Here is a 27,710-nt window from a genome sequence, read left to right on the forward strand (position 1 = left end):
TGATTTTTGTATTTATTTTCATAAGAGATATTAGTCTTCAATTTTCTTCCCTTATAGTATCTTTAGTTTTGGTATTAAGGTAATGCTGACCTCATATTATTTGTTAGGAAGTATTCCCTCTGCTTCTATCCTCTGAAAGAGATTGTAGAGAACTGGTATATTTCTTTCTTTAATTTTGGTAGAATTCACCTGTGAACCCATCTAAGTCTGGTGCTATCTGTTTTGGAGGTTATTAATTATTGATTCAATTTATTTAGTAATTTATTTATGTATTCAGCTCATCTATTTCTTCTATGTGAGTTTTGGCAGATATGTCTTTCAAGGGATTAGTCTATTTCACCTAGATTATCAAATTTATGGACATAGAGTTGTTTATAGTATTCTTTTGTTACCTTTTTTTAATGTAAATGGGATCTATAGTGATGCTACCTTTTTCATTTCTGATATTAGTCATTTGTGTCTTCTTTTTTTCTTTTACATAAGTAGTCTGATTAAAGGTTTATTAATGTTGTTGACCTTTTCAAAGCACCAGCTTTGGGTTTCATTGATTTTCTCTATTGATTTCCTATCTTTAATTTCATTGATTTCTGCTATAATTCTTACAATTTTTTTTTTCTTTTGCTTCTTTGGATTTAATTTGTTCTTTTTCTTGTTTTCTAAGATAGAGTCTTTTTTTTTAATCCATTTAATCATCTGTATCTTTTGATTGGAGAATTTAATCCATTTACATTTAAAGTAATCATTAATAAGTAAGAATTTATCATTGCCATTTTGTTAATTTTTCCTGGCTATTTTATAATTCTGGTTTGTGCTGTTCTCAACCTATCGATAGTGACGCTATCGGATAGAAATACCTGGGGCAATCACCTGAGCCCAAGACAATCTGCCACAGTCATTTCCCTTTTTGGAGCCAATCTTATTGTGGACCAACTCTTGTGAGTTTTACTGTGATTCCAATATGCACCTCAGCAATAACCACCAAGGAACTTTGGGGAAAAAAAGGGTTTATTACTCACAATGCTTGGAGGATATATAGAATGCCTGTGGTCACACAATGGTGGGGAAGGGGGAGAGGCAAGAGAATGGAGCAGCGTTCTGCTTTTATTCCGGTCAAGGGTAGGGTACCTAAGGTTTTGGGGGTTCTCTCTTTATTGGTGAATTTAAAACATAAGAGCAGGAATTATAACAGGGGAAGGGAAAAATAAGCAGTCAAATGGTCAGTTATCTAAGTCAACCAGAGATCTCTAAGACAGAGGAAACATCAGGCATAGGATAGCCTGGCTCTCGATCTTGTAGTGTAGCTGGCAATGTGTTTATCAGAGATAGATATTTTTGAAATGGATGCCTCAGCAATCAACAGCTTATTATCAGGCATTACAAACAAAAAGGTCACCTGTCAGGTGATTACAAGTTTCTTTCTTCTTCCTACCTTTCTGTCTTCCTTTGTAAATTGAGTATGTGTTCTGTACTAGTATGCCTTGATTCCTTTCTCTTTCTCTTTTGTGTATCTACTACATGTTTCATTTTATGGTTGCCATGAGATAAAACACCTTATAGTAACAACGATCTATTTTAAGATGACAACAACTTAACTGATTGCATACCAAAACTCTACCCTTTAATGCCCCTTCCACCATTTTATGTTTTTGATGGCACAATTTACTTTTCATATTGTGTATTCATTAATAAATATTTTTAGCTCTAGTTATTTTTAATACTTTTGTCTGTTAACCTTTATACTAGTGTTAAAAGTTAATAACACACTACTATTACAGTATTAGAGTATACTGAATTTGACTATGTACTTTCCTTTACAAATGAGTTTTATACTTTCATAATATTTTTGTGTTACTAATTATCATTCTCTCCTTTCAATTTGAAGAACTCCTTTTAGCAGTAAATTTAAGGCGAATCTATTGGTGATGAACTCCCTCGCCTTTTATTTGTCTGGAAGAGTATTTATCTCTCCTTAATTTCTGAAGAACAGCTTTGCCGAGTGAAGTATTCTTGATTGGCAGTTTGTTATTTTAGTTTTTTTTTTCTTTCAGCACTTAGACTATATTATTGTGCTTTCTCCTTGTCTGCAGGTTTCTGCTGAGGAATCCACTGATAGTCTTATAGGGGCTCTCTAGTATGAGATATGTTTCTTTTCTATGGCAGATTTCAGAATTATCTTTGTGTTTGATTTTTGATAGTTTTATTATAATGCACTTAGGGGAAGTCCTCTTTCTGTTGAATCTGTGTTGGGTACCATTGAGTTTCATGTATGTGAATGTCAATATCTCCCCCTAGATTGGGGAACTTCTCAGCCATTATTTCTTTAAACAAGCTTCTTGCCATTTTTTCTCTCTCCCTTCTCCCTCTGAAACATCCATAATGTGTATTTTGTTTTTCTTGATATTGTCCCACAAGTCCCATAGGCTTTCTTTATTCTTGTTTTCTTTTTGTTCCTCTGAGTAATTTCAAATGATTTTTTTACATATTTACAGATTCTTTCTTCTACTTGATCTAGGCTGATGTTGATGCTCTGTATTGTTCTTTTTTAAAAAAAATTTCATTCATTGTTCAGCTCCAGAATTTCTGTGTGTGAGTGTGTGTTTTTTTGTTTTTTTGGGGTTTTTTTTTTTGGAATATAATTTCTATCTCTTTGTTGATCTTCTCATTTTGATTATGTACTGTTTTCCTGATTTCATTGCATTATCTATCTGTGTTCCCCTGTAGCTCACGGAATTTCTCCTGAAAAAGACTCAGGTTTGTTTTAGAACCAATCTGAACTGAAACAGACAGTATTCAAGCAGCCTCAGCCACATTTTACCTGGTGCCTTCCTATAAAATTGGGAATGTTTCACTGTTCTGTACTGTAGAGCCTGGGGTTCCTTTAGCCTTTATATGTTTGGAACTTCTTTCACCTTTATCTTGGGTAGCTCCAATCAGCCTTCCAAGCAAGATTTAATCCAGGTATCATCTCCTTGGAGAAGTCACTCCCCCCATCCAGTGCCTCATCTTTGTCCCATAACACCAGATTTATCTCTAGCATACTTCTTTCACTATGTTGTTATCATATATTAATTTGTCTCTCACTTTAGACAATTAACTCATTAAATACAGGACCAGGAATCTTTCTATGTCTCCTATACTTGGCACACAGTAGGCATTAGGCACTTGTAAATGAATGACTGGATGATTCACTCTGAGGTTGCCCTGTAATCACAATTTCCTCACATCAATTCCCAAGCCAGGCCTTCTATTTAGGTCCTTCTTTCCTATCTTCATATTGTCAGAGTTCTTCCTAAGCCTGGAGTCCTGCCTTCTAGAACCTCATGAGGTTAACAGAGTCCCCAGAGGATAATCATCTGCCTGCTAGACTATAGTAGTGTACTCAAGGCTCCCAATTATTGGGCTTTCTCCACAGATTCAGCCCTCGAGGTTGCCCCATCAGAGCTAGATGTGCCTTGCCTTTAAACATGACCCCAGGCATTATTTGGATCCCCTAGCATCTTAGTGTCTGCTCTGTCCTTGTAGAGAAATTTGCTTTCTCTACCCTATTGATGGGGTTAATGTTCTAACGTGAAAGTTAAGGAAAAGAACATTTATGAAGGGTTTACTTCAGTCAAGTCTTTTGCTTATTATTATATCATCTCCTTTAATCCTCATATAACTTGACTAAAATAATTGAGGCTTGTTTAACCTTCAGATAAACTTTATGAGGAAACTGAGGATCAAAGAGATTAACTAATTTACACCAAATTACAAAGCTTTTAAGTATCAAAGTCCAAATTCTAACCCAAGCTGTCTGACCCCAAAGACTGAGTTCCTAATCAAAATTATGTACAGCCAAAAAGAGAGGGCCTTTGGAATGATTACCTCAGGGAAGCCAACATGAGAAAGACCATTGCTTATGTTTATTCTTCAGTATTTCAACTTCTAAATTTGGCTTTTCAAAAAGATTACTTCCAAGATTCCTCGTCAATAAGATAAATCTTTTGAAAATTATACTTCCTCATATATATAGTTTTTCATTGTCTTTGGTGAAAGGCTAGAACCTTAAGGGCATATTTCAAAGGGACTAAAAAAGCAAGGAAAACTTGAGGATAAATGTTTGTTTTTTTTTTAATTAAAGTTTATTGGAATGACAATTGTTAGTAAAGTTACATAGATTTCAGGTGTACAATTCTGTAGTATATCATATATATGATATAGGACCATATGATATATAGGTCCATATATCATATGGTCCTATACCACATTGTGTGCTCACCACTCAGAGTCAGTTCTCCTTCCATCACCATATATTTGACCCCATTTACCTTATTCTACGAACCCCCCTCTCTCTTTACCCTCTGGTAACCACTAAATGTTTTCTTGATTGATTATGGTTAGGACTCATTTTGTATGGCACTGAAAATATACATTTTTAACTTAATTAGGAACAGAGAAAACTTTATTAAAAATATTTGCCACAAAGAAAGTCTCACTTTCTTTGTCATTTATTTCTATTTTATTTGTTGTTATATCATTTATTTCAGCTGTTGTTTGGGTACTGGAACAATTATGGTTCCACAATTGTTTTTTCTTTGTCAGAACTTTTATATTATTAGTCTGCTTAAAGAATGGCCTTGTCAATTTGCTTTGTATCTGAACTGGCCACATAATTTGCAGGTTACAATAAAGAAAAAAATAAAGCCCCTTGCTAAAAAAAGAAAAAAAAATAGGGATGATTTCAAGATAGCAACAGTAGAGCATTAAAACAAGCATGAGACTATTTTAAATACAGGATGCTGTAGGAATGCACAGTTTGCATACCATGATGTTGGCCTTACTTTTCATAAAATTTCATAAATATTGCTGAAAATGTTCTTAGCAGGAAAATGATTGAAATCATAATTAAATTAAAGACAGAGAATGGAAAATTGTCTATATAATTGTCTCTGTTCTCCCTAATTTGATTAGAACTAGGGGTGAGGGTGGGGGGAAAGCCCCTCTAGTGAAATAATAATGATGATACTCCACAGCCTCTTAAGCTATAGGTTATATTTTGCTAGAGCTTAGAAAAGTTATTTGGGTCATTCATAGTTTCTATTTGAGAAACAGGTCAAAGGAAAGAAATTGAAACGTGTGTCCTATGTCTCTACCTTATTGCATGTGCAATAACGAAAAAATCACAAGACACCTTTTACTAAACTTCCATGTTGTGACCAAAATACAAACATATTAAAGGAAAGGAGGCACAATTTCTGGAAAGGAGGCACAATTCATTAGAACCTCTCTGTTTTATTAATGCTGCATATGCTCCAGTATTTGCCTACAAATTGTTCATGAAAAGAAATTAGGTTTGGTTTGGTTTTAGTAGTGGGAATTTGTTACATAGTGAAAGAGCTCATACCAGCAACTTTACAAATAAAGGTGTCTTTAGAGAAGAAAAAGTAGTTAGAGACAGTGAAAACTCTGTTATTGGTGTCGTTTAAATAATATTACTAAGCCTAGGGTTTAAAAACATATATATATATATATATATATATATATATATATATATATATATCCCAGCAAATATTTTAAAAATATTTTTAAAAATACAAATAAGTAATATATGGACTGTGTATACAAAATTTATTATGTATCTCCAAGCAGGAAAAAAAAATGTATTATTTATATTTCAGTCAACCAATTAATGCCTACATTTGTATATTACAATGTTAATAAACTGGGCTGGGACTTGATTTGGTAAATACTGTAGCTTTGGTTCTATCAATGTATTTTTGACAAATATGAGCAAGTTTTAGTTTTTTGGTCTTTTTTTTAATTGGATCTGCAAGAACATAAGATAGCTTGCCCCATTATTATTGTTTTCCTAGAGGCAATTTTGCAGCTATGATTATAAATAAACTTCAATTATCAAGTTTTATTTCCCAAAAGACAAAGAAAAAAGTCCATCGTTGGTTTTCCCTTGTGTGTTTCATAGTTTCTGGAAATCTGTAAACCTTAACAGGTTGCGTTCTCTGATTAGATTTTTTAAAGCTTACCTTATCTTGACTTTCTAGTAGTTTTCTTTTGTTTCTTCACATTTTTCTTCAAGGAAATTTAGGGTGTACAAGATCTAAAAAGTGACTAGGGAAAAGCAAATTAAGTCAATAAATGTTTGTGGAGCACTTATACAAAAGAACATAGGCTAGTTGTATGAATTGAAAGATATAAAGTATAGCTTTTTAAATGTCATCTAGGAGCTTGTAATCTGTTACCAAAAATTGGAATATAATAATGTACATTCATTTTTTTCTTTCACTCAATTATTCTAGAATTATTTATTGAGGAATTAATGGGTTCCAAGATTTGTGTTTGACACTGGTAGTTTAATGGTGAGTAACATTATATATAATTGCTAGCCTCATGGGGCTTACAGTCTGGTGGAAAAGACAGGCAATCAAACAAAACATAAAATTGTCACTGTGGTAAGAGCTATGAAGGTCATCATGGTGCGATGCCTAACAGAGGGTAATTTGGTCTCCCTTTCTCTGACCTTTCCTCCTCAGCCTATTCTGACAGGGTAAAGTGCGCCTTTTAAAATAGAAGATCATGTCACTCCTCTGGTCCAAAGGCTTCCCATATCATTCAGAAAGCAGAAGTACTCATGTCCTCTCTACCTGTAATTCTCACTCTTTTCTTAGTCGTTCTTTAAGTTCCGCAAGCATACCAGGCATGCTCATGCCTTTGGATGGCTCTTCTCTCTATCTAGACTTTCTTCCTTAGTAACTGAATATCTTTCTTTCTTACCTTCTTAAGGTCCTGGTTCAAATGTAATTTTCTCCATAAGTTCTTTCCAGATCATCCTATTTAAATTAAAACATCAAACCTCTGGAACTCTGTAATCTCTGCTATATATTTCTCCAGTACTGATCACTATATAACACAGTCTATCATTTATTTATTTTGCTTTACTGTCTATCTCCTGTGCTAAGTTATAAGCTCAACAAAGACACAGACTCTGTTATTGCTGTTTTCTCTTTGTTATCCTCAGTTCCCGGCACAGGGCCTGCCTAGCACATAGCAGACACACAGTTAATACTTGTTGAATGGATATGTCCATAGTCCTGAATGTTGAGAGAGAATCTCTGAGAATGTGATAATTTGGCTTATAACTCACGGACTTCAGTAGATGTTAATCAGCTGAACAGAAGAAGAAATATAGTGATAGTAGCAATGGGAGTAGTAAGAATTACTTTTAGTGCTATGTCCTAAGTCATTTACATATATTAACTCTTAATCCTTAAAACAACCCTGCAAAGTAGGTAAAATTATTATCTCCATGAAAAAGATGAGCATTTGAGACACAGAGAGAACTTTCCAGGCAGAGGTAATAGGTGAAATCTTTCTGACTATAGGACATATTGTGAGGAGACTAAAAGAGAGTGATGGCTGGGGCTGAAAGAGTTCAGGGATGTGGTGGAAAAAGAAGAACCTGGAGAAAAATGTTAGGGTTCAGGTGACCAATGGACTTATTTGTAGAATGACAACATATCCCTGATTCCTCAAGAAAGTTTTGGTTTATGCTTGTTGGACTGGTATAATTAAGAGAACCCCCTTTTACTCTCCCTGGGTTGGATGATAAAATGAGTTAAAGAATTCTGTCTCCCTCCTAAAAGCAATGAAAAGCCATTAAGAAGTGGTAACGTGATCAGATTTCCAGTTGCTAAGAAAGCAACTCTGGCTGCAATGTTAAAAATAAACTGAACTGGAAGAATTTATGCAGGGAGATGTATTAGGAGGTAATAATCTCTATTGGTTGCCAGGGTGTGAGTATTTTTAATAAGGATGGAGAGACAAGAACAGATTTGTATAATATTTAGAAGGTAAAATCAAATTAATGTAAACAGGGTGTAGAAGAAGATGATGTCAACAAAAATTCCTGTGTTTCTGGTGTCAACAACTGGATAAAGGATTTCCATTTCATTCTAATGGAACAATGGAAGAATATCATGTGTGTATGTGTGTATAGAATGGGAAGTGGAGAGTTGAAGATCAATAAATGTGAAAAATTTAAATGTTGGTTACATGATAAATTATGAGATAAGATGTCTAGTTAGTGAATAAATAGTATTCCATTATTTGGATATGCTACATACAGAGTTTAGCTATCCACCCAGTGGATATTTGACTTGTTTCCAGTTTTTAGTGATTACAAGTAAAGCTGCAATGAAGATTTCTGTACAAGTGTTTTTTGGACATATGCTTTCATTCATCTTGGGCAAATATCTAAGAGTAGAATGACTGGATCATTTTGCAGGTTTATATGTGACCATTTTTATGAAATACCATTTTCCATTCCTTTACTTTCAGTCTGTGCATATCTTTTGATCTGAAGTGAATCTTTTCTGGGCAGCATATGTGTGGGTCTTGTTTTCTTTCTATTCAACCATCCTATGTCTTTTGATTGGAGCATTAAACTATTTACACTTAAAATAATTGTTGATAAATACGTAGTTGTTGCCATTTTACAATTCGTATTTTGGATTTTTTTTTTTTTTTTTTGGTCTTAAAAAAGTCCCTCTAACATTCCTTTTAATACTGAGTTGGTGGTGATGAACTTCTCTAGCTATTTCTTGACTGGGAAGCTCTTTATTTTTCCTTCAATTCTAAATGACAGCTTTGCTGGGTAATGTTGGTTGTAGATCCTTTCTTTTTATTACTTAGAATATTTCCTGCCTATCCATTCTGGTCTTCAAAGTTTCTCTTGAGAAATCAGCTGACAGTCTTATGGGAGCTCCCTTGTAGGTAAGTAACTGCTTTTCTCTTGCAGCTTTTAAGATTCTTTATTGTCTTTAACTTTTTGCATTTTAATTATAATGTGACCTGGTGTGGGCTTCTTTGGTTTCATCGTGTTTGGGACTCTCTGCACTTCCTGCGCTTGAGTATCCATCTCTTTTTCCAGGTTAGGGAAGATTTCCATCATTGTTTCTTCAAATAGGTTTTAAATTCCTTGCTGTCTCTCTTCTCCTTTTGGTACCACTGTGATGCCAGTGCTGGTACACTTGATGTTATCCCAGAGGCCCCTTAAACTGTCCTCGTTTTTTGGATTATTTTCTTTTCTGTTCTATTTGGGTGTTTTCTGCTACCTTATCTTCTAAATCACTGATTTGATCCTGTTTCATGTAATCTACTGTTGATTCCTTCCTGTATTCTTCATTTCAGTTATCATATTCTTTATTTCTGACTGGTTCTTTATTATGATTTCTATCTCCATTTTTGTGTCGTATCTCTTTGTTGAAGTTCTCCCTGAGGTCACTGAGCATCATTACAACCAGTGTTTTTAACTCTGTGTCTGGTAGATTGCTTGTCTCCATTTTGTTTAGTTTTTTGTTTTGTAGCTTTATTCTGCTCTTCTATCTTCTATTCTGCTCTTCACTTGTTTCTTTGTCTTCCCATTGTGGCTGCCTCCCTGTGGTTCTTTTTTCTATGTATTAGGTAGGCTGCTATGTCTCACAGTCTTAGTATAGTGGTCTAATGTAATAGGTGTCCTGTGGGGCCCAGTCGTGCAATCTCCTTGGTCACCCAAGCTGGGTGCTTCAGGTGTGTCCCTTGTGTGGGTTGTGTGTGCCCTCCTGTTGTAGTTGAGCCTTGGTTCCTGATTGCACATCAGTGGGAGGGATTGACCCTTGGGTTCATTGGTTGTGAGGACTGCTTGTGATTACAGTGGAGGAGTTGTGATGCAGGGGCTGACCCTATAGAGTAGGATTCACTTTAGTGGGGCTTGGTGCCTGCCCAGTGTGCCCTTTGTGTGTGTCAAGCTTGGAGGCGGGCAGGTTATGCTGTGGCTCAGTCTAAAGCTGGCCACTGGGTGTGACAGCCTCGGGGTGTCCAGGGAAGGGACCTGCTACAGGCCAAATTCAGCCACACTATGTGACCTGCCTGGGGCCACCTGGCATGAGCTACAAAGCATTCCATAGATGGCCAACACCTGCTTAGGAATTGTCAGTCAGAGATACCGGGACACGCTAAAGCAAGACATTGCTTATTTGTTTTTTGTGAACCTTTGAGAGATTTTTAGGAAAGTCTGCAGCATGAGCATTCAAAGCAGTCTGTTTTTATGGAAAAGCCACTGCAAGCAGCTCGGGTAGGCCCACAGGTTGGGTGCGGCCTCAGTATCACCAGCGTAGGGCTAACGGTGTCAGCAGATTGACAGAGACTCAGTTGTGGTACCTGCTTTCATCTGCACATCAGCAAGGGAGAGGGCTCAACAAAGAAATAATGTCTTCCACCAGCTCCTCTTCTGGGAAAAAGCTGCTCTTCCAGCCCTCAACCTGAATCCGGACAATTCAGTTCCTCCCCTTATGTCCCTGGTGCCTTTTGAGCTGCTGCCCCAGCGCTGCAGCTTAGAGTAAGTGAGTCCTTCAGCGAGTAAGTCCATGTGTAGGCCCTTCAAGAGGAGCGAACACCTGGGACTCCAGCCACCCTTCATCTCACTCAGCCACAATCTCCACTGGTTTTCACAACCAGATGTTATAGGGACTTCTCTCCCCAGCACTGAAGTCCTGGGCTGGGGACCCTGATGTAGGGCTCTGACCTTTTGCTCCTCATGGGGTAGGGGAGACCTCCACAGCCAAGATATCCTTCCTGATTTTTAATCGTCCCATGTTGGTGTGGGACCAGCCCCTTCTCTGCCCCTTCTCTGCCCCCCTAACCAGCCTAGAGGTGGCTTCTTCTGTATGTCCTTATTTGGAGGACTTCAATTCAGCTAGATTTCAAGTGATTCTCATTGATGGTTGTTCTGTAGTTTAGTTGAATTTTAATATGGTCATGAGAGGAAGTAAGCACAGCATTTACCTACTCCACCATCTTGAAGAACCTCCAGTATTCAACTATTTTAATGTAGAAGTCAGTTCTCATATGGATATTTTTAGTAATGAATTGAGAGGCACTGGTATATTAGCTAACTGTTGCTGCATAAAAAGTTGTCCTTAAAACTCTATGACTTAAAACAACATTTATTATCTTACAGTTTCTGTAAGTCAGGAATGTCAGTGTGCCTTAACTGCTTCCCCTGGCTTACAGCCTCTTACAAGGTGTAAATGAGTGAGGTTATTGCTATTTCAAGAACCAAAAGGATGAGAATTCACTGATTTCATTAAATAAAAGTTTTGGGGAAAATAAACTGTTTGAAAAACAGATCCTAAAGCAATGGTTTGGGCTATAGCAGTGTAGTATAACATAGTAGGTAGACATATGGGCTCTGGAATCAACCTGCCAGAATTTTTTGGGTTATGTTATTTGCTAGCCATGTGATGGGATTTATAAGTCTGGGCTTGAGTCACATCTGCAGTTGTTTCTTGGCTCTTTATTTTCCTGAAGCCAAAACTACTTGGGCAGAATTGACGCTATGCTTCTTTTTATTTTTATTGCAGTCTTCTATTATTAACCATCCTGTATTCATCTTAGTTTAACATGACCAATATAATGGTTAACGCATTTACTACCATTATGCCCACTATTTTCTGTCCTGATAATAGCTCTGTGACTAGACTTCATTTTAATAAACTCCTTCGCTAGAAAGTTATCTATAATTGATTTCTATACTCATGAATACTTAGTGTTTCATAATCAGTTAAAACATTTTTACAACTGTGGATTTACTAATTTCATTGTGTCACTTATTCTAAGTTTTTGCAGACCAACATTTTCAATTATATAGTTAAATAAAGAACCTACAGGATACAATTTATTACCGACATCTGCTGTTCCAAAATGGATTAAGGTAGTATTTTTGCAGTTTATCAGTGAGTTTTCTGGTTTAATTAATTTGAAAATTCAAAAAAGGGAGCACTAAATATTCCATGTATGTGCTTGTAATAGGGCTAGCCCTAAAATCTGAGACTTAACTGTTGATGTTAGAGACTTAATGTTTTTGTTTTTAAAGTCCAGCTGCTGAAAATTTACTGACCATTGATATAATATTTAGGAGGATTCTTATTACTTAGTCTTTTCTAAGAGACAAAATCTGTATGCATTCCTTCTTATGTTCTATAAGTTGATGCCAATTCACCTGCATAATTAGAAGTTGATTTTTCAAGTAGAGGCAAATCACTTGTTTTCAAAATGTTTTGGCAGAAGTACTTCTTGTAAGAAAATGGAGGAACAAGTTACTTGGGCTGGAGAACAAAAGTCATGAGAAAGTTGGTTGTCAGTTTGTACTTGTTCTCCTCGTGACCATGGTATCCAGGTCGTGTACAGTGTGGGGAGGAGCATCACTGACAGGGACCCTAACTTGTGCTCCAATTTTCAAATCTCTTCAACTGTCATCTAGTGAAAAAAGGTGGGCCTTTGGCAAGCTATATAAATAAATCTCATAAGAAAAAAATGTGGCTTTTGAAATTCATAGAACATGATATATTCATAACATAGTGAACATTGAAAACATGTTTTCTCAGCCAGGGATTTAAAAATAAGACCCTCATATAAGGAACTGCTGCCCTCCCTCCCCCCCCCCAAAAAAAAGTGTATATAAGGAAAAAGTAACACAACAAGGTGATGATAAGTTGGAAGGCTCAGAAAATTTTTCCCTACTTGTCTTAAAAATGTCTCTTTCATGGGCTTAATAGGCATTCCTCTGCTCTCTTTTTCCTTCTTGGATGACTCTTCTCTTTCCTTTGCTGGCTCCTTTACTTCCACTTTTTAGCCATAAATATCCCACAGATATCTCCTCATACCTTACGAAAGTGATGCTATCTCCTGTCTTCAATTATCACCTCTATAAAGTGATACCACTTGTATCTCCAGCCTCGACCTCACTGCTTCTCTCTCATCACTCTTCTTCATCCATTGGTTTTCTACTTATATTCTTATAATTTCCTGAGAAGTGATAAATTTATTTCATCAATGGAATTCTTTCATTGTATGTACATAAGTTGATATATCTTTAACTTTTATTTCTACAAGTTAAGAATATGGACCTTCCCTTTAATTTCTTTGATAATACCATCTTATAGAATCACTTTCTGAAAAATTTTAAGACCACATTTAATTTTAACCTGAGATACTAATAGTAAGATCACATAAGGGAACCTCATTTCTCTGACAGCCTGAAGAAACTATTTTCCAATAGGTTTTTATACTAAAATATTTAATTAGAGCTATGTTAGATTGTTTTAAAAAAAGTAATTACAAAAATATTCAGCCAATGTTATAAGTGAAAAATTCTGTAACTACATGGTAGAGAGTTCTCACCTAACATTTGTAATGGGTGTCAAGAAGTGATTTTATATATATATGTGTGTGTGTGTGTGTATATATATATATATATATATATATATATATATGCCAAAAAATGTATACAAGTGGACACTTTGGTCAGTGTTGCTCAAGCAGTAGTTCACCATAATCAGAAGTGTCTGGACACTGATGGTAACCACTTTGAGCATGTCTTGTAATTGCAGAAGTCAAACATGACTTGTATTCATCTGTTGTTATTGATATATATTTAGTATTACAATTTTAATACAGTATTTTCCTTTCTTAAAATGTGTATACATTTTTTGGCACCCTCTGTATATATATTTAAAAATAGAAAAATCTACAGAAAATAGAGCATAAAGTCAAAAAACATCCTTTTTAAATCTAAAGTAAATGCTACCATCTAAAATGCTTTCTAAGTGATATAAGACTTCGATACAAATGGGTAAGCAATTACTGGTATCTTTAATTGGCACAGCTTTTGATAGTTGTTTGAAAACTTGAGAATTATGTTCACATCTTGTTTGAGGGATTGGTGTCAATTGAAACAGCCTGTGGTGTTGGATAAGAACACAGTGAACCGCCAAGGGGAATTGGAAGAAACTTGCTATTGCAAGTGATTAATCTGAGAGACAGAAACTGTAGGTGATATTCCTACTTCCTAAATTCATGAAGTAAACAAGTTTTGTTTTCATGCTCATCCTCTATTATAGGCGTCCTCTTTTATAGTCTCATTTGTTGATGTGTTATCATCTCTCGCCATTCTCAGTCCTCCCATATGCTGAGTCACATGCTTCTACCATCTTAATATCTCTAAAATCCATTCTCCATCTCCAGGCCACTACTACTACCTCAGCTCATTTTATCCTTATCTCACCTCTTGTAACTTACTGCATCACCCTGCTTCCAGCCTTGCTCCATCTACAAGCCATTGTCCGTATTATTCCTAGAAGGATCTCTTTAAGACGCTAATCAGAACATACTTTGCTCCTGCTTAAAATCCCTCGGTGAGTCCATGTAAGCTAAAATTTTAGGAAGAATCCTAAACTCCCCATCACACTATCTAAGAATCTTCAAGATCCCTAACACACAATTTCTAGTTAGAAGAAGTTTTAGCTTCATTTTTTATTTTAGTCGACTGTGAACAATTTCATAGTCAGGATCATTCTTACTCATAATGTTGCCTGTATGGCCATCCTTAAAAATCCTTGATGAAAGGTAACATCAACCAAGACCTGTATCCTCTGCAGGACTGTCTGAGATGGCAAGGAATTTGCTTGTTGGCCCCCAATAATAACAAACACGAGAAGAAAAACAGCATAGAGTAGTGTGGTGCTTTGGACTTCCATAGACCTGAATTTAAACTTTGATGCTTTTCCTTAAAGCTGAATAATTTGGAACTTCATTGTTCTTACTTTTCAAATGGAGCTGTTAATAACAATTCCATAAGATTGTTGTGAGCATTAGATGAGATAGATATTCTCACTTATTTCATATAGATATTCTCATAGCACACATTTAAGAAATATTTGTTCCCTTTGTCTTCAAATGCCTCATTCACATTAACAAGAATCAGAGGGCAAGTGATGAAGATAAGACTAATGCAGGGGACTGTATCACCCTAGGGAAATGGTGGTTGGGAAATAGAGTGGAAAGGAAATACCTAATACAACTATCAGTTGCCAAAGAAGGTAGGCCCTGTGTTGGAGGAAGTCCGGGAAAAACCCATACAGCTGGAGAGACAAATGTATGTGTGTGCTATAGTAGTAGTAGTAGCAAGAGTTATGGATGGAATCAACCAGGGAATGTATAGAGCAAGATACCTCATAGCTACCACTTATTGAACACTTACTGTTACGTACCAAGCACTGTGCTAAATGCTTTGATTGTAGTAACTTAATTAATACAAGAAAATTAAAGCACACAAAGGAGATCGAAAGGAAACACAATGTCAGGGAGGAAAAAGCAATGCTTAGATACTTAAGAGATGAACAAAGAGGCAACCCTATAAAGGAATAATAAGTTGACAGAGAGGAAGGGAGCAAACTCAAAGAATATGGTATCAATCAATCTAAGGGAGAATAGCCTGTTAAGGAGCAGACAAATAGTAGCAAACACTGGAGAAGTATTAAAATTAGGAAAAGACTAAAGTGTCCATTGGAAGGGCAGTTAGGTCTTTGATGTCATTTCCAAGAGCGATTTTCCTGAAGTCATGAAATATGAAGCCGGATTACAGTTATCTGAAGAGTGACTAGGAAGTGAGGAAATGGGGACAAAACATGTTGACTACTCTTAAAAGAAATTGTCTGTAAAGTTTAGGAGAGAGAGCAATCGTTTGAGGGCACACAGTTGAGAACTAGTTATTGAATGTTAGAACTGGAAATAATTCGAAAATATCAAATCTAAAACACCTTGCATATTAGATTTTTTAAAATATCTTGTAGATTTTTTAAAATATCTTCCTCTAAAGCTTTGCTAATATAGATTTTCCACTAAATGGAAATAGGTACTATCCCAGTATGACCTTATGGTTCTGCTCTCTATAAGTCTCAGTAATAAAGGTTAGATAAAGGCATACAGGAAAGTGTGGCTTTAAACAAACTAAAAATCCTAAGGAAATCATTGATATAATTATCAATTTGAGGAAGATTCCAAAGAAGTCATAGGAAATGGGCTATCACTTAAAGCAAAGCAAAAATGTAATTTCAAAGTGTAGATATTTATTTAAGGTTTGCTAGGTATAAGACACTATATTTAATTTTGGCAATTTCAACTGAGATTGATTGCCATTTTATTTCATCTAGAATTTACCTTATTCTATTTCTCTTCCACAGGACATTTTTGATGTGGTTATTTTTTTCTTCTTCATCACTTCTAATGCCTTTCATAAGATGAAGTATACAGGGGGAGCTAAATGGGACCAAGACAAATAAGCTAACGTCATATTATAGGAGAAACATTCAGCAAACAAGAACAATGAGGGTCTTTGCTGTCAGAGGCATTACTTTCAGCATCTCTGGAATTTTATAGAATAACTTCTCTCTATTTTAGTCAGAAGGATTAAATTGCAGTGCCTCAGGTGAAAAATCTTTTTACCTGGAGTCAAAACTTCTTATACTTTGTTGAGACAAGTTTAGAACATGAAAAAAAAAAGTTTAAAATTTTATACAATAATATTTTATCCACAGTTATAATTAATGGAAGACTAAGTTGTGAGGATAAGTAGTATAAGCATTCAGAGAAAGAAATGATCACTACAGTGAAATATTTACAGAATGTTCTCATGGATAACATGGGAACTGAGCTTGGCCTTGAAACTGGGTATGTGGCTGACATAGAAAGGAGGAAACAGAAATTCTTGGCTTTATGACCACGTGATCTTCAATTTTGTCTTCTATAGAATGGGGAAAATATTAACAGCACCTACCTCATAGGGTTGCTGCTATGATGAAATATGAATTTAAAGTGTTTGGCAAATCCTTACTGTCACTGTGTTTGGTGCTAGTGACGATAACCATAAAACAACTCACAAAGGCCTTTACAATAGTTCTCTGCAAAAAAGGTATCGTTCAGAAAGGAGTCTTTCTAGGAAAAAAGTGCAAAATGTGCAACAAATTTTAAATTACAACCTAGAAATTGAAGAGACTCCACTTGGATCTTCTTGGGAGTCAACTTGTAAATAAAACTATCTGTAAGGAATAATTTATATAGTAATCCCTCTACTATCAAAATAAAGAGCTCTGATCCATTTTCTGTGCTCATAAAATAACCACTTAATGGGAGGTACTTTATGATGCTTATCTTCCCATGAGTAAAAGATACCAAGTTACTATCCCATATTTGAATCTTGGTTCTTATTAATAGAAATACTGATATATATATATATCAGTTATACAAATCTAAGTATGATACTTAGATATGGTACTTAAGTTCATTTCCTTAAAAAGTTTAAAGATTAAGATAGCCTTTTTGTGATAAGAATTGTTTCTGGTTTACAATTTCACTAGTAGTTTTGTTATTGTTTTTGAGGGAAAAAACTAAAACTATGTATTTTCTTAAAAATTTTTAAGGCAACAGAATTTTATGCCCTGCAAAAGTCTTAATGAAATAATGTATGTAAAATTCCAATCACAGTTCCTGGCACTGGAGGTTTGCTCAAGGTTAATTTGAAATAAGTGGTCAATAAATGTTTGCACAATTGTATTACTTAAAATTTCTGTCATATAATTAGGTCCTACTTGTTAATGATTAAATTCTGATAGTAGATATATATTCCTTTTTTTTACTAGAAATTTAGTTCAATAATTATTTGGATAACTACCATATACTTAGCATAGTGGTGAGTAAAATAGACTCAGTCTCTGATTTCATGGGGCTTCATATAATAGAGAGAATGTGAAGTTGACTTATCAACATTTGCAGGTTCCAGAGTAGGAGGAAGCATGAATAACATGGTTTAATACATACATTTTTCAACCTAACTGTTAATACAAGTACATTTGTCTTAGCCATATGATATGCATATTTGTACATCACAATATATTATATTCCCATAAGATTGCTGGGAGATGCTATCACCATAATGACTCCAAAAATAATAAAAATCAATAAATGCATTCTACTCATATAAATAACATGAAATTATTCAGATAATTCCAATATGCATTACTCTCAATGGTCAAATATTTCCTTGAATTTTAAAACAAACTAAATAAAGACTACAGTTCAATAATGACTGTACGGTTTCATTAAAACTTACATTTTGACAGTTTCTCAGAAAGCCAATGCTTCATAATTAATGAATGTTCAGCAAAGAGTGACCTTCTGAATGACTGGATAAGTGCAAACTTGTGAGGAAAAAAAATTGCTTTGTACTATTTATTGAAGCCTAAGAGCTGTTATCTTTTAGAATGTGAGTAAGTTCTGGAACCATGCCTAAAAAAGTGACTCTATATGTTTGAGAGTCTTTTTTACAATAAAAATTCATACTGTCTATTTTATGCTATATTTAAAATAAGAGAAATTGTAAAAAGCTTCATTTACCTTGATGATTAGTGACCTCTTTTAAAGGTCCCTAAGATTGAACTTTCAGGCATGTGAAGTGTAAGATACCAACCACTTGTTATAAATGGCTCTGGCATTCATTTTCAAGCTGAATCTACAAAGCTTCTAACTAACAGAAAGCTCCCTCTTATCTGAAATTGAGTCAGTTAGTTCGTTTACTTAAAGGTTAGTGTTAATGAGATCAAGGTCACAGGAGGGGCTTGATGGAAAGAAACTTTGAAGTCAAACTGACCTAGATATGAATTCCAGTTCTGACCCTTACTAGCTATACGACCTCATAAGTTACCTAGACTCCCCAAGGTTCAGTTTCCTCACCTTTAAAATGAGGGAGTACTATCTATCTTCCTGTGTTTTGGGGTGGAACAATTACCATGTATGCACTTCGATCAGGGCCTGACACATAATACACCCTCAATAAATGTTAATTGGGGTCTTAATTTTTTTAATTAGGAAAACAACTCACTCTACACATTGTGTATTCTATTAATCATTAGTCAGCAATATCCAAATATCAGCAAAAACATTGTTCTGGAAATGTACAGAAATATATACACCTGCTTATATTTTGAGACCCACCAGACATTTTAGATGTTCCAACAAGAATTCATTATCCCTTTGTATGAAAATTATAATCGGTTCTAATACTATTGCATGGATTGAATAATCTATGAGGATAATCATGTAAAATAACATTTTTAGTTCATGTATGCTCAATAAATTGTGTTTGATGCAGGAATAAATGGGTGATTAATGAATGAACTATTTAAAACTATGGAACACTCAGAAACATAGCTTGAAGCAAGAAACTAAAGATGTACTTCCTTGCTCCGTGACTTTGAGAAATTTCCTAATTTCTCCAGTTCTCAATTTCTTCTTTTTTTTAAACATAGGGGTTTAATATATGATGCTCATGGTCCCTCTCCAGTTCTGAGGGGCTGGGATTCAAATAGGCACGGAAACTTCGCTTAGGAGACAACTTGTTTGTAGGAACAGAAGAGATGTTGGAGTATAAGTCCCTTGAGCTCTTAGATCCCATCTTCCTGTTTTATCCTCTCAGTCTAACAGACTTTAGAAAAATTTTCCAAGTGTATATTATTTGACCAACTGAAGAATAAACAGTGTATTAGGAAAGTCGACAATGAAAATGAACATATCTTAAGGAAATTATTCCAGTCAGTTTTGAAGAGAGATTTAGAGATGGGTGTTTAGAAATAGAAGAAACCTGGAGGGTCAGCTGGTTTGTTGGCAATCTATAGCTTTCTATGAAGACAGCTGGCCAGTAGCTCCTACTAGTGTTTTTCACCTGCTTATTTGTTCATTCATCCATTCATTCATTCACTCATACATTCATTCAACAAATGCCTGTGGAATGATTACTATTTGCTTGGCCACATGCTACAGTCGGATTTTAAAGAGAGATCTGATATACACTTTCTGCTTAAAGAATTTGCTCTTTAGTAGGGGCAATGAGGCATGTATATACAATTTTTAAATATCCTAAATGGCAAGAAATAAAGTTATATGAGATGTGAGAGCAGGGAAGACAATTTCAGTAAGTCAGTTGGCAATGAAGGGAGGGAAATCAAAGAAATTTTGGAGTAGGTGGCATTTAGCTTGAGTTTAAGTGCCCATAGATTGGGCAGAAGAGAATTCCTGGCTGAGGAAATAATGTGAACAAAGACTCAAAGGAGCAGGAAACTGAATGCAGTTTAACTATACAATTGGGTTTATTGTATAACGAGTAATGGGAAATAACATTAAAAAGGATACCATCAGATTGAGACTACTTTAAATGTTATTATGGCAAGGGGCTTGGTCTTTATTTTCTAGGCAAAACCAAGCCATTGGAGGTTTTGGAGAAGGGTGATTGAAGGAAATTGTGTTTCAAGATGGTGACTCCTGAAGAAGGCTCACGTATGGTGGTTGTAAAATGAATTTCAATGGGCAGGTGCCCCAAATAGGGATCCTGAGCTCTCTTTCTTTTCCAGGCTGCTGATGTACTGCTGCAGCACGGAGCTAATGTCAATGTTCAAGATGCAGTTTTCTTCACCCCCCTGCACATTGCAGCCTACTACGGGCATGAACAGGTAAGCTTGACAGTAGGATTCCCGAAAGCTGGGAGACCACTTAAGTGTTCCAGGCTTTTGTTGAACCGCCCTAGCTTCAAAGAAAGGATATGTAAGATACCCTTTGAATTCTTTTTGCCATGTTCTTGTCAGTTCCATCCTTGAGGAGCTTGCAGGTCTATAAAGACATCACAGTTGCTGAGTTATTCATTTTTAGTGACTGTTTTAGTACACAAGGGAGGCAGTAGAGCACGCTGGTAGGTGTACAGCCACAGGAATCACTCAGCCTGAGATTGGAAAATTCCCAGCTTTATGAACATGTAATCTTCAGTTTCATCTTCTGCAGAATGGAGACAATATCAATAGTACCTACCTCACAGGGTTGCTGCTATGTATGGTGAGAGATTAATTTAAAGTGTTTGGCAAATGCTTACTGTCACTGTGTCGGGTGCTAGTGACAATAACCAAAAAACAAATCACAAAGGCATTTCCAACAGTTCTCCAAGAAAAGGTATCTTTCAGAAACTGGGTCTCCTCTTTTCTACTAGCTTGGGATGTGTTCAGCTAAAAAATGTCGCCTGAAATATGTTCATGTTCTAATTTCCAAAACCTGTAAATGTTACCTTCAAAGGGACATTTCAGATGTGATCAAGTTAAGGACCTTGAGATGGGAAGATTATCTTGGATCATCTGCATGGACCTGATGTAATCACAACGGTCCTTGTAATAGAAAGCAGGAAATTGGAGTGAGTAATAGGAGATGTGACAATGGAAGCAAGATGTTCAAGTGATCCAAGAAGGGGCCAAAAGCTAAGGAAATTGGGCAGTCTGTCGAAGCTGATAAAGCAAGGATATGAAAGCCTCTAGAGGGAATACAACCTACTAACACCTTGATTTTAGACTTCTGACCTCTAGAACTACAAGGGAATAGATCTGTTGTTTTAATCCAGTTAGTTTTGGGTACTTTACTACAGTGGCAATGGGAAACTAATACATGGAATAACCTAGATAAATGAAAAAGCCATCACTAAAGGTGCTTTAATTATATAATTTGCTTTAAATACATAATTATATAACAGGTACATATTCATAAAATTTGATATTCTGTGATAAAGTGATAATAGGCGTAGAATGCTTTAAAGTTTACAATGTACTTTTATTAAATAAATATTTTCATTTGACCTTCATGACAACCTAATGAACTTAAAATATAAGTGAGCTCATACTACAGAACAGGCGCTGTGTTAAGATATAACCTTTATTTGGATTTTTTTTTTTTTTTAATTTACCACAACCCTGAAATTAGCTGTCATTGGCCTTTTCTAGTGAATGATACACATGGAGCTCACTCCGGTCAGGTAGCATGCCAGAGTCACGCAGCTAATAATAGACCTGGAATATGTAGTCAGGTCTGTCTGATCCCCAAGTCCATATTCATTCTGTCGTACCAAAGAGCCTCTTCTTATTATCTCTCTTCTATCAGTGAACCGAATCATAAAGTCCAGGCAATTTGCATGAGTGGAGCTAGAACTCAAGGACAGACGCTCTAGCTGCAAAGCCATTGCTTTTCAACCTTAACATACCAAAAGACAAAATGTGTACATGCTGCTTTCAAACACCGTCCTTTAGCTATACTCAAGGAACTAAATAGAACCAAATAAAACAGAATTACAAACGTAACTGAAAAACCAAAACTTACCGTTCTTTCGACATCCCATTTGCACTCATCCTCATTTTAAATCCCTAGATCTCTAGGCTTACTCAATTATAGAGTAGAATTACACCTTTTTACCTTTGTAGAGGTCATGCCATGGCACTGCCTGACATCCCAAGTTGATAATCAGACTTTCTTATGTCTCTGTGCTGTTCTAGTCATTGTGCCTTTATTTGTTTTCTAGCTGGCATATGCTTGGACACTCTCAGACCTGTGAAGTGCAACCTATAGCTAGGGAAAATTGCTCATTTCACTGGTGTGCTGCTCAGAGTACACTGGAGTGCACTGGAGAGCTGGGCACTGAAAATGCTTTTGAAAGTACAGGGTCCAAAAGCCCAGGTGATGAAAACATCCCATACTTTTCTGATACAGGCACAGAGAGGATATTACACAATGCATGTTATCTGGAGAGTCATTTTCTTTGGTGATTAACCTCATCACCCAGCAAAAACATAAAGAGCGTCTATGCATATTGGGTAGAGAGCTAAATGTGTTTACTTTCCCTGAATATATAGTCACACTCTTATGAAATTATGCTAAAATGTGGATGGCCCTTTTATGATAAGGGACTCGCTTTCTGTATGCGAAGACAGCACATAAGTAATTTATGGCTGCTATTGTCATTTGCTAAAATATGCTGACAGGAGAATGGTACATTCAATATATAAATGTGCCTAATGTGCCATGTTCCTTGCCATTTGTTTATTTACTTATTTTTAAGTGGAAGAGTAGATGTTTTGTACCAAGAGCAATATTTCCTAGGTATATAATAATACTGCTTAATAGACAATCGATTTGAAAATAGTTTAAATCTGTCCATTATAAAGTCACATAATCAGAATTTATGGAGTCCATGTAAGTAGAAATATGTGCTTAGGAGTGCAAGGTTCTTGAGACTAAATTTCTACTGTTCTAAATTCTCTTAAATTAAATGTTGGTCTGACCATTAGCTAACAAAGGGATAAAATACACGTGTTCCACATTGGTGCTACCACTTCTGCCAACACTTACTGAGTAATACATACTTTTCTAAGTGCTTTGTGGGTAATAACTTATTTAACCCTCACAACAACTCTGTAAGATAGCACTATTATTATTCCTATCTTAGCAATGAAGAAACTGAAGTTTCGAAAGGTCAAATAATTTATTTAAGGTGACATAGCTAATAAGTAGAAGCCTGATTTTAGAACTTTTGTTGCTTGTCCACCACCCTCAATAGGAAGTTTCCATGTCCATCCAGCTAATTTTATGCCTAGAATTTCTATCAAATATGTACCATATTCTTGAGAGGTTTCTACCCAAAACATGTTTATTTCATGCCACATAGAAAGTCAAAATAGTTTTGGATCTTTAATTCACTTTTTAAAATTATTTTTATTAGTTCAGGAGTACAAAACAATGTAATAGTTAGATATTTACACCCTTCACAAAGTGATAGCCCTCTCCCCCAATCTACTACACTTCTGACATTGTATATAACTGTTACAATTTAATTGACTTTATTTCCCACGCTGTACTCCACATCTTGTGACCATATGTGTATATATATATATACATACGATTAAATATATATATTTATGATTTATATATATAAAATCATAGTCGACCTTCAATATTATTCAGCTTCAGGTACAGAGTGCAGTGGTCAGGCATCTACCCAGTCCGTGAAGTAGTCTCCCTAATAATCAATAATGTAAAGATTTTGTAGGGTGTCAGATGAGCACTTGTCTTTAATTCACTTTTATGCTGACACCTCAGTGGTCAGGACAATTGAGAGGTCCTTCCATAATTTATTTTAATGACACAGATGCATCCTAACTTACCTCTTGGGATCACTGTGATAATTTCTGAAATGTCAGGTTTAGGGAAATTATTTGGAAGGTCCTTAAGTGAATATGCAAATTATTTAAAGGAATACCATAAATTTTCTGAAACAACCCTGGAAGATTCCTAAGCTGTTCAATACTTCACCTCTCTCTGTCCCTGTGAATCTCAGCTATTTGGGGAAGATGCTAAGGGCCAGTACAGCTCTCTCCCATTTACCAAAAAAAATCCAGAAATGAACCCAGCAGTCCGCTAGCAAGCTGACCATCAGTGACCTATGAATGGAGCAGCTGTGAAAATCAAACATCTAGTAAACACTGCTGGCTCTAGTCAGAAGAAGACTCTGGAAAAGATTGTTCAAACTTTATGTACAATGAAGCCCTAACCCTGAAATTGCCATAGTTTTGAACTTCTTGTTAGGTGATATAATAATAAATTCCTTTTTCTTTAGGCCAGTTAAGATTTTCTGTTATTTTCATGTAGAAAAAAACTTAAGAGAAGGCTTTAACAATATGTCTTCTTTCATATTGCTGAAAAGTTTGCATTATTGTTTGACTTTTGATACTAATTTCAAATGAATGGGTCCTTTAGGTAACCCGCCTCCTTTTGAAATTTGGTGCTGATGTGAATGTAAGTGGTGAAGTTGGAGACAGGCCCCTCCACCTAGCATCTGCAAAAGGATTCTTTAATATTGCAAAACTCTTGATGGAAGAAGGCAGCAAAGCAGATGGTAAGACATGTTTAGAAAACCTTTACTATGTTTTACTTTCTGTATACTTTTTACTTATACTTGCCTTATTTACTAGAGAATAATCATATATTTGAATAAATTCCATATATATATATATATATATATATATATATATATATATATATGTTTACATAAACAAATAGAATTACTGGATCAAAGAGTATGCATGTATTTTACTTTCTAGGCATTGTCAGACAGTTTTCCAAAGCATCTATACCTTTTTTCACTCCCACAGCAATATATGAGAGTTCCAGTTATTCCCCCTACTCTCCCCAATATTTGATATTACTATTATTTTTAATGGAAATAGAGTTGGAATGTGAAATAGTTGGGGAAAAGAGCTTTAGAATACACAGATTTTAGGTGAAGTTAACAGAATAGAATTTTCTGCAACTTTTTTATTTTTTAAATTGTAAAATTAATTTTGGAAAATTGATTAAAGGTAGAGTATTGAAAAAAGTTCTTTCTCTTTCTTTTTCTCTTCCTCACAAACTTTATTTTGACACAGATTCATTCCGAGTTACATCTTGTCATTAAATTCTCTGAGGCATATCCAACATTCTTTCATTGACCCCCCAAGAGACCTAATTAAAAGCCCAGCTGTAAGAGCTGCTGGCCTTTGCAGCAGAAATGATGCATATTTCCAAAAGGACAAGGTTGTCAAAGCTCTAGAACTGCCAGTTCCTTGGTCCAAAATTGAAACTGATATTCAGTTAATAACGGTAATCAATGTTTTCATTTACTCATAAGGAAAATACAAAGGCTCCCAGAGACAACTATGACTAGAAGTTAATGCAATTTCCAGTTTCCATGTTGGAAACAGGGCCATTTTATTTCACAAACTTTGAGCAACATAGTTTGTATCATTTTTTGTGAGCCAATGTGCAATAAGTGGGGTATCTTCTCTATAGCATTATCATAACCCGTGTTATTGTTGTCAGGACACAAGGAATGTAGTTCCTTGGACCTTGTTTAAATAGTCTTTTTAATTCTGTTAGTTTAGAATGGGCAGAGGTACATCTCTGTGATCAATGAACACATAATTGTGTTTTTGAAACTGCCTCGCTCTTCCAAGGAGTCAGGAACTGCTTGCTTTTTTCCTTTTATTACCGATGTCAACTCCAGCTTTTTATTCCTCTTCACAACTCCAAAGCTCAGTGGTGTCAAAATGAATGTCATTTATGATCAGCATGTCTCCAGGATCAAAGGACTCTTTCACAAAAGCACTGAAAAGTGCACTGTACCTGTATTCCCCCTACATACCAGCATCATATGATATAATTTTTGACAATTTCTTTCAGACTGACACAAGCACTACATATGCCTCCCACTACTCAATCATTTTAAAAAATCAAGAGAGCATGACTCAGATTTTAAAGTATTTTTTTTCTTCTAATACACACTTGATATTTTAGTATCTTTTGCACTTCAACCGATCACAAAGAATAAGCCAGAGGATCTGTTGTTTTAATGGACACTGCACATAATTTATTATCAGCTAGTTCACATATTTTAAAATGTAGCTAAGCCTCAAGATGATTTATTTTAGATCTGGATCTTGCTTGTGGTAAATGGACATAGGAGGAAGAGTAAATGAATGACCCTAAAAGGAGCACAATTTGAAATCTGGCATTTATAGTATGTTTCCATGGTAATAGAATGTCACAAATGAAAATAAATTCAGGTTACAGAATTAACCAAAATGTAATGCTGAAAACAACCTCTTCAGTTCAGCATGTTTGGGAGACTGACCTATTCAGTCATGTACGTTTTAAGTCTCCAGTCTTCTTTCCTTGTACATCTTAGGGCCATGAAAAAGGAGAAATGTAATGCTTATTGAATGAGATTTGAAAAGGTCAAAATATTGCTGGACTCCATAAGAAGAAAATGGTGATACAGTCCTTACAATATTTAAAATTCCGAATTTTTAAATTTGTTGTCACCAAAATGTTACATGCCATAGTACTTTTAACATGGAACTGGATATTGTAGAAAGTCACAAAAATTTCGAGGGCATGGCCAGTAAGAGGAAGTATTTTATTTTAAAAAACATATCTTGTTAGAATTATTACACTGATTTATTTTTGAAAATTTATTTAAGACACAATTGGGAGTTGCTTTAGAAAACTAATGGGATGTGTTGACATTTCTGAGTTAATATGTAATTTTTTTATTTTATCTTTAAGATGAATAAAGATAAAAGCAAGTAGTAACATCTACTCACCCACCCATTCATCCAGTCTTTCTTTCAAACGACATTACTGAACACATACTCTCCTCAAAGTAGAGGACTAGGCACTAAATATTTTCCTAATTATGATTTACATGTATCCCTTGGCTTGAAATTCTACTTTATTTAAATCTTTCAATGTGATGTTAAGTTACAGGAAATAGAATATTGCTCATAAATTTCATTTTCCCTAAGATGAGATATAATAATATGTACATTTTTTTGTCTTTGCAAATTAGTCTAAGGCAAAACTAAATAAATCACAATGACTGAAGCATACATATAGGCATATACACTTAAACTCTCTGTCTGATCCACATTTCTCCCTTTGGTTGGCATTTATATCTTCTTTGATTGGAAGAAAATTTAGGCCACTGCAAGTAATTCACCAAATAGATAATCTACTTTGAAGTTTATTGATTTAACTTAGAGGAGAATAATGTTGGGTGGGGCCAGGGATGGCCAAAGGCAAATTATGAATTAATGGAAGATTGTGCTGCATTCTGCTTTTCAATGTCCCCTCTGGACCTCAAGAACTCTTATGTGACCTCTGGACGCCCTGGACTCCCTACCGTTCTCAGGCATTGACTCACAGTATTGACTTTCCCTGGCTTCCAACAGAATGTGAACAAAGGAAAAGTTTCATAAAAAGGAAGAAAAAGAAAAAGGAAGATAATCAAAATAACCAGAAACATTCTTCTAAAGGAAGGGTGTCTTTCTGAGTCACTCATTAATAGAAAAAATTCAAAGATTTATTTTTCAATAACAGCCTTGGGAGGAGAAGTTCAGTGATTTTGTTACGGATTTCCCTTTGGTTTAAGATCTTGCAGAAAAATAAACAAA

At 35.3% G+C, this 27,710-nt stretch overlaps 1 protein-coding gene across 1 annotated transcript in view; it reads left to right on the top strand.

Moving 5' to 3' along the window:
- The window catches only part of TNNI3K (TNNI3 interacting kinase), a 273,108-nt gene that overhangs the window by 60,920 nt on the left and 184,478 nt on the right, over positions 1–27,710 (top strand). The window contains exons 6-7 of the mRNA XM_033115870.1: positions 20,271–20,369; positions 24,478–24,616. Of these exons, the coding sequence (XP_032971761.1) occupies positions 20,271–20,369; positions 24,478–24,616 (238 nt within the window). The remainder of the gene's footprint in view (positions 1–20,270; positions 20,370–24,477; positions 24,617–27,710) is intronic.

The sequence above is a fragment of the Rhinolophus ferrumequinum genome, chromosome 9, assembly GCF_004115265.2.
Source record: "Rhinolophus ferrumequinum isolate MPI-CBG mRhiFer1 chromosome 9, mRhiFer1_v1.p, whole genome shotgun sequence".
NCBI lineage: Eukaryota > Metazoa > Chordata > Mammalia > Chiroptera > Rhinolophidae > Rhinolophus > Rhinolophus ferrumequinum.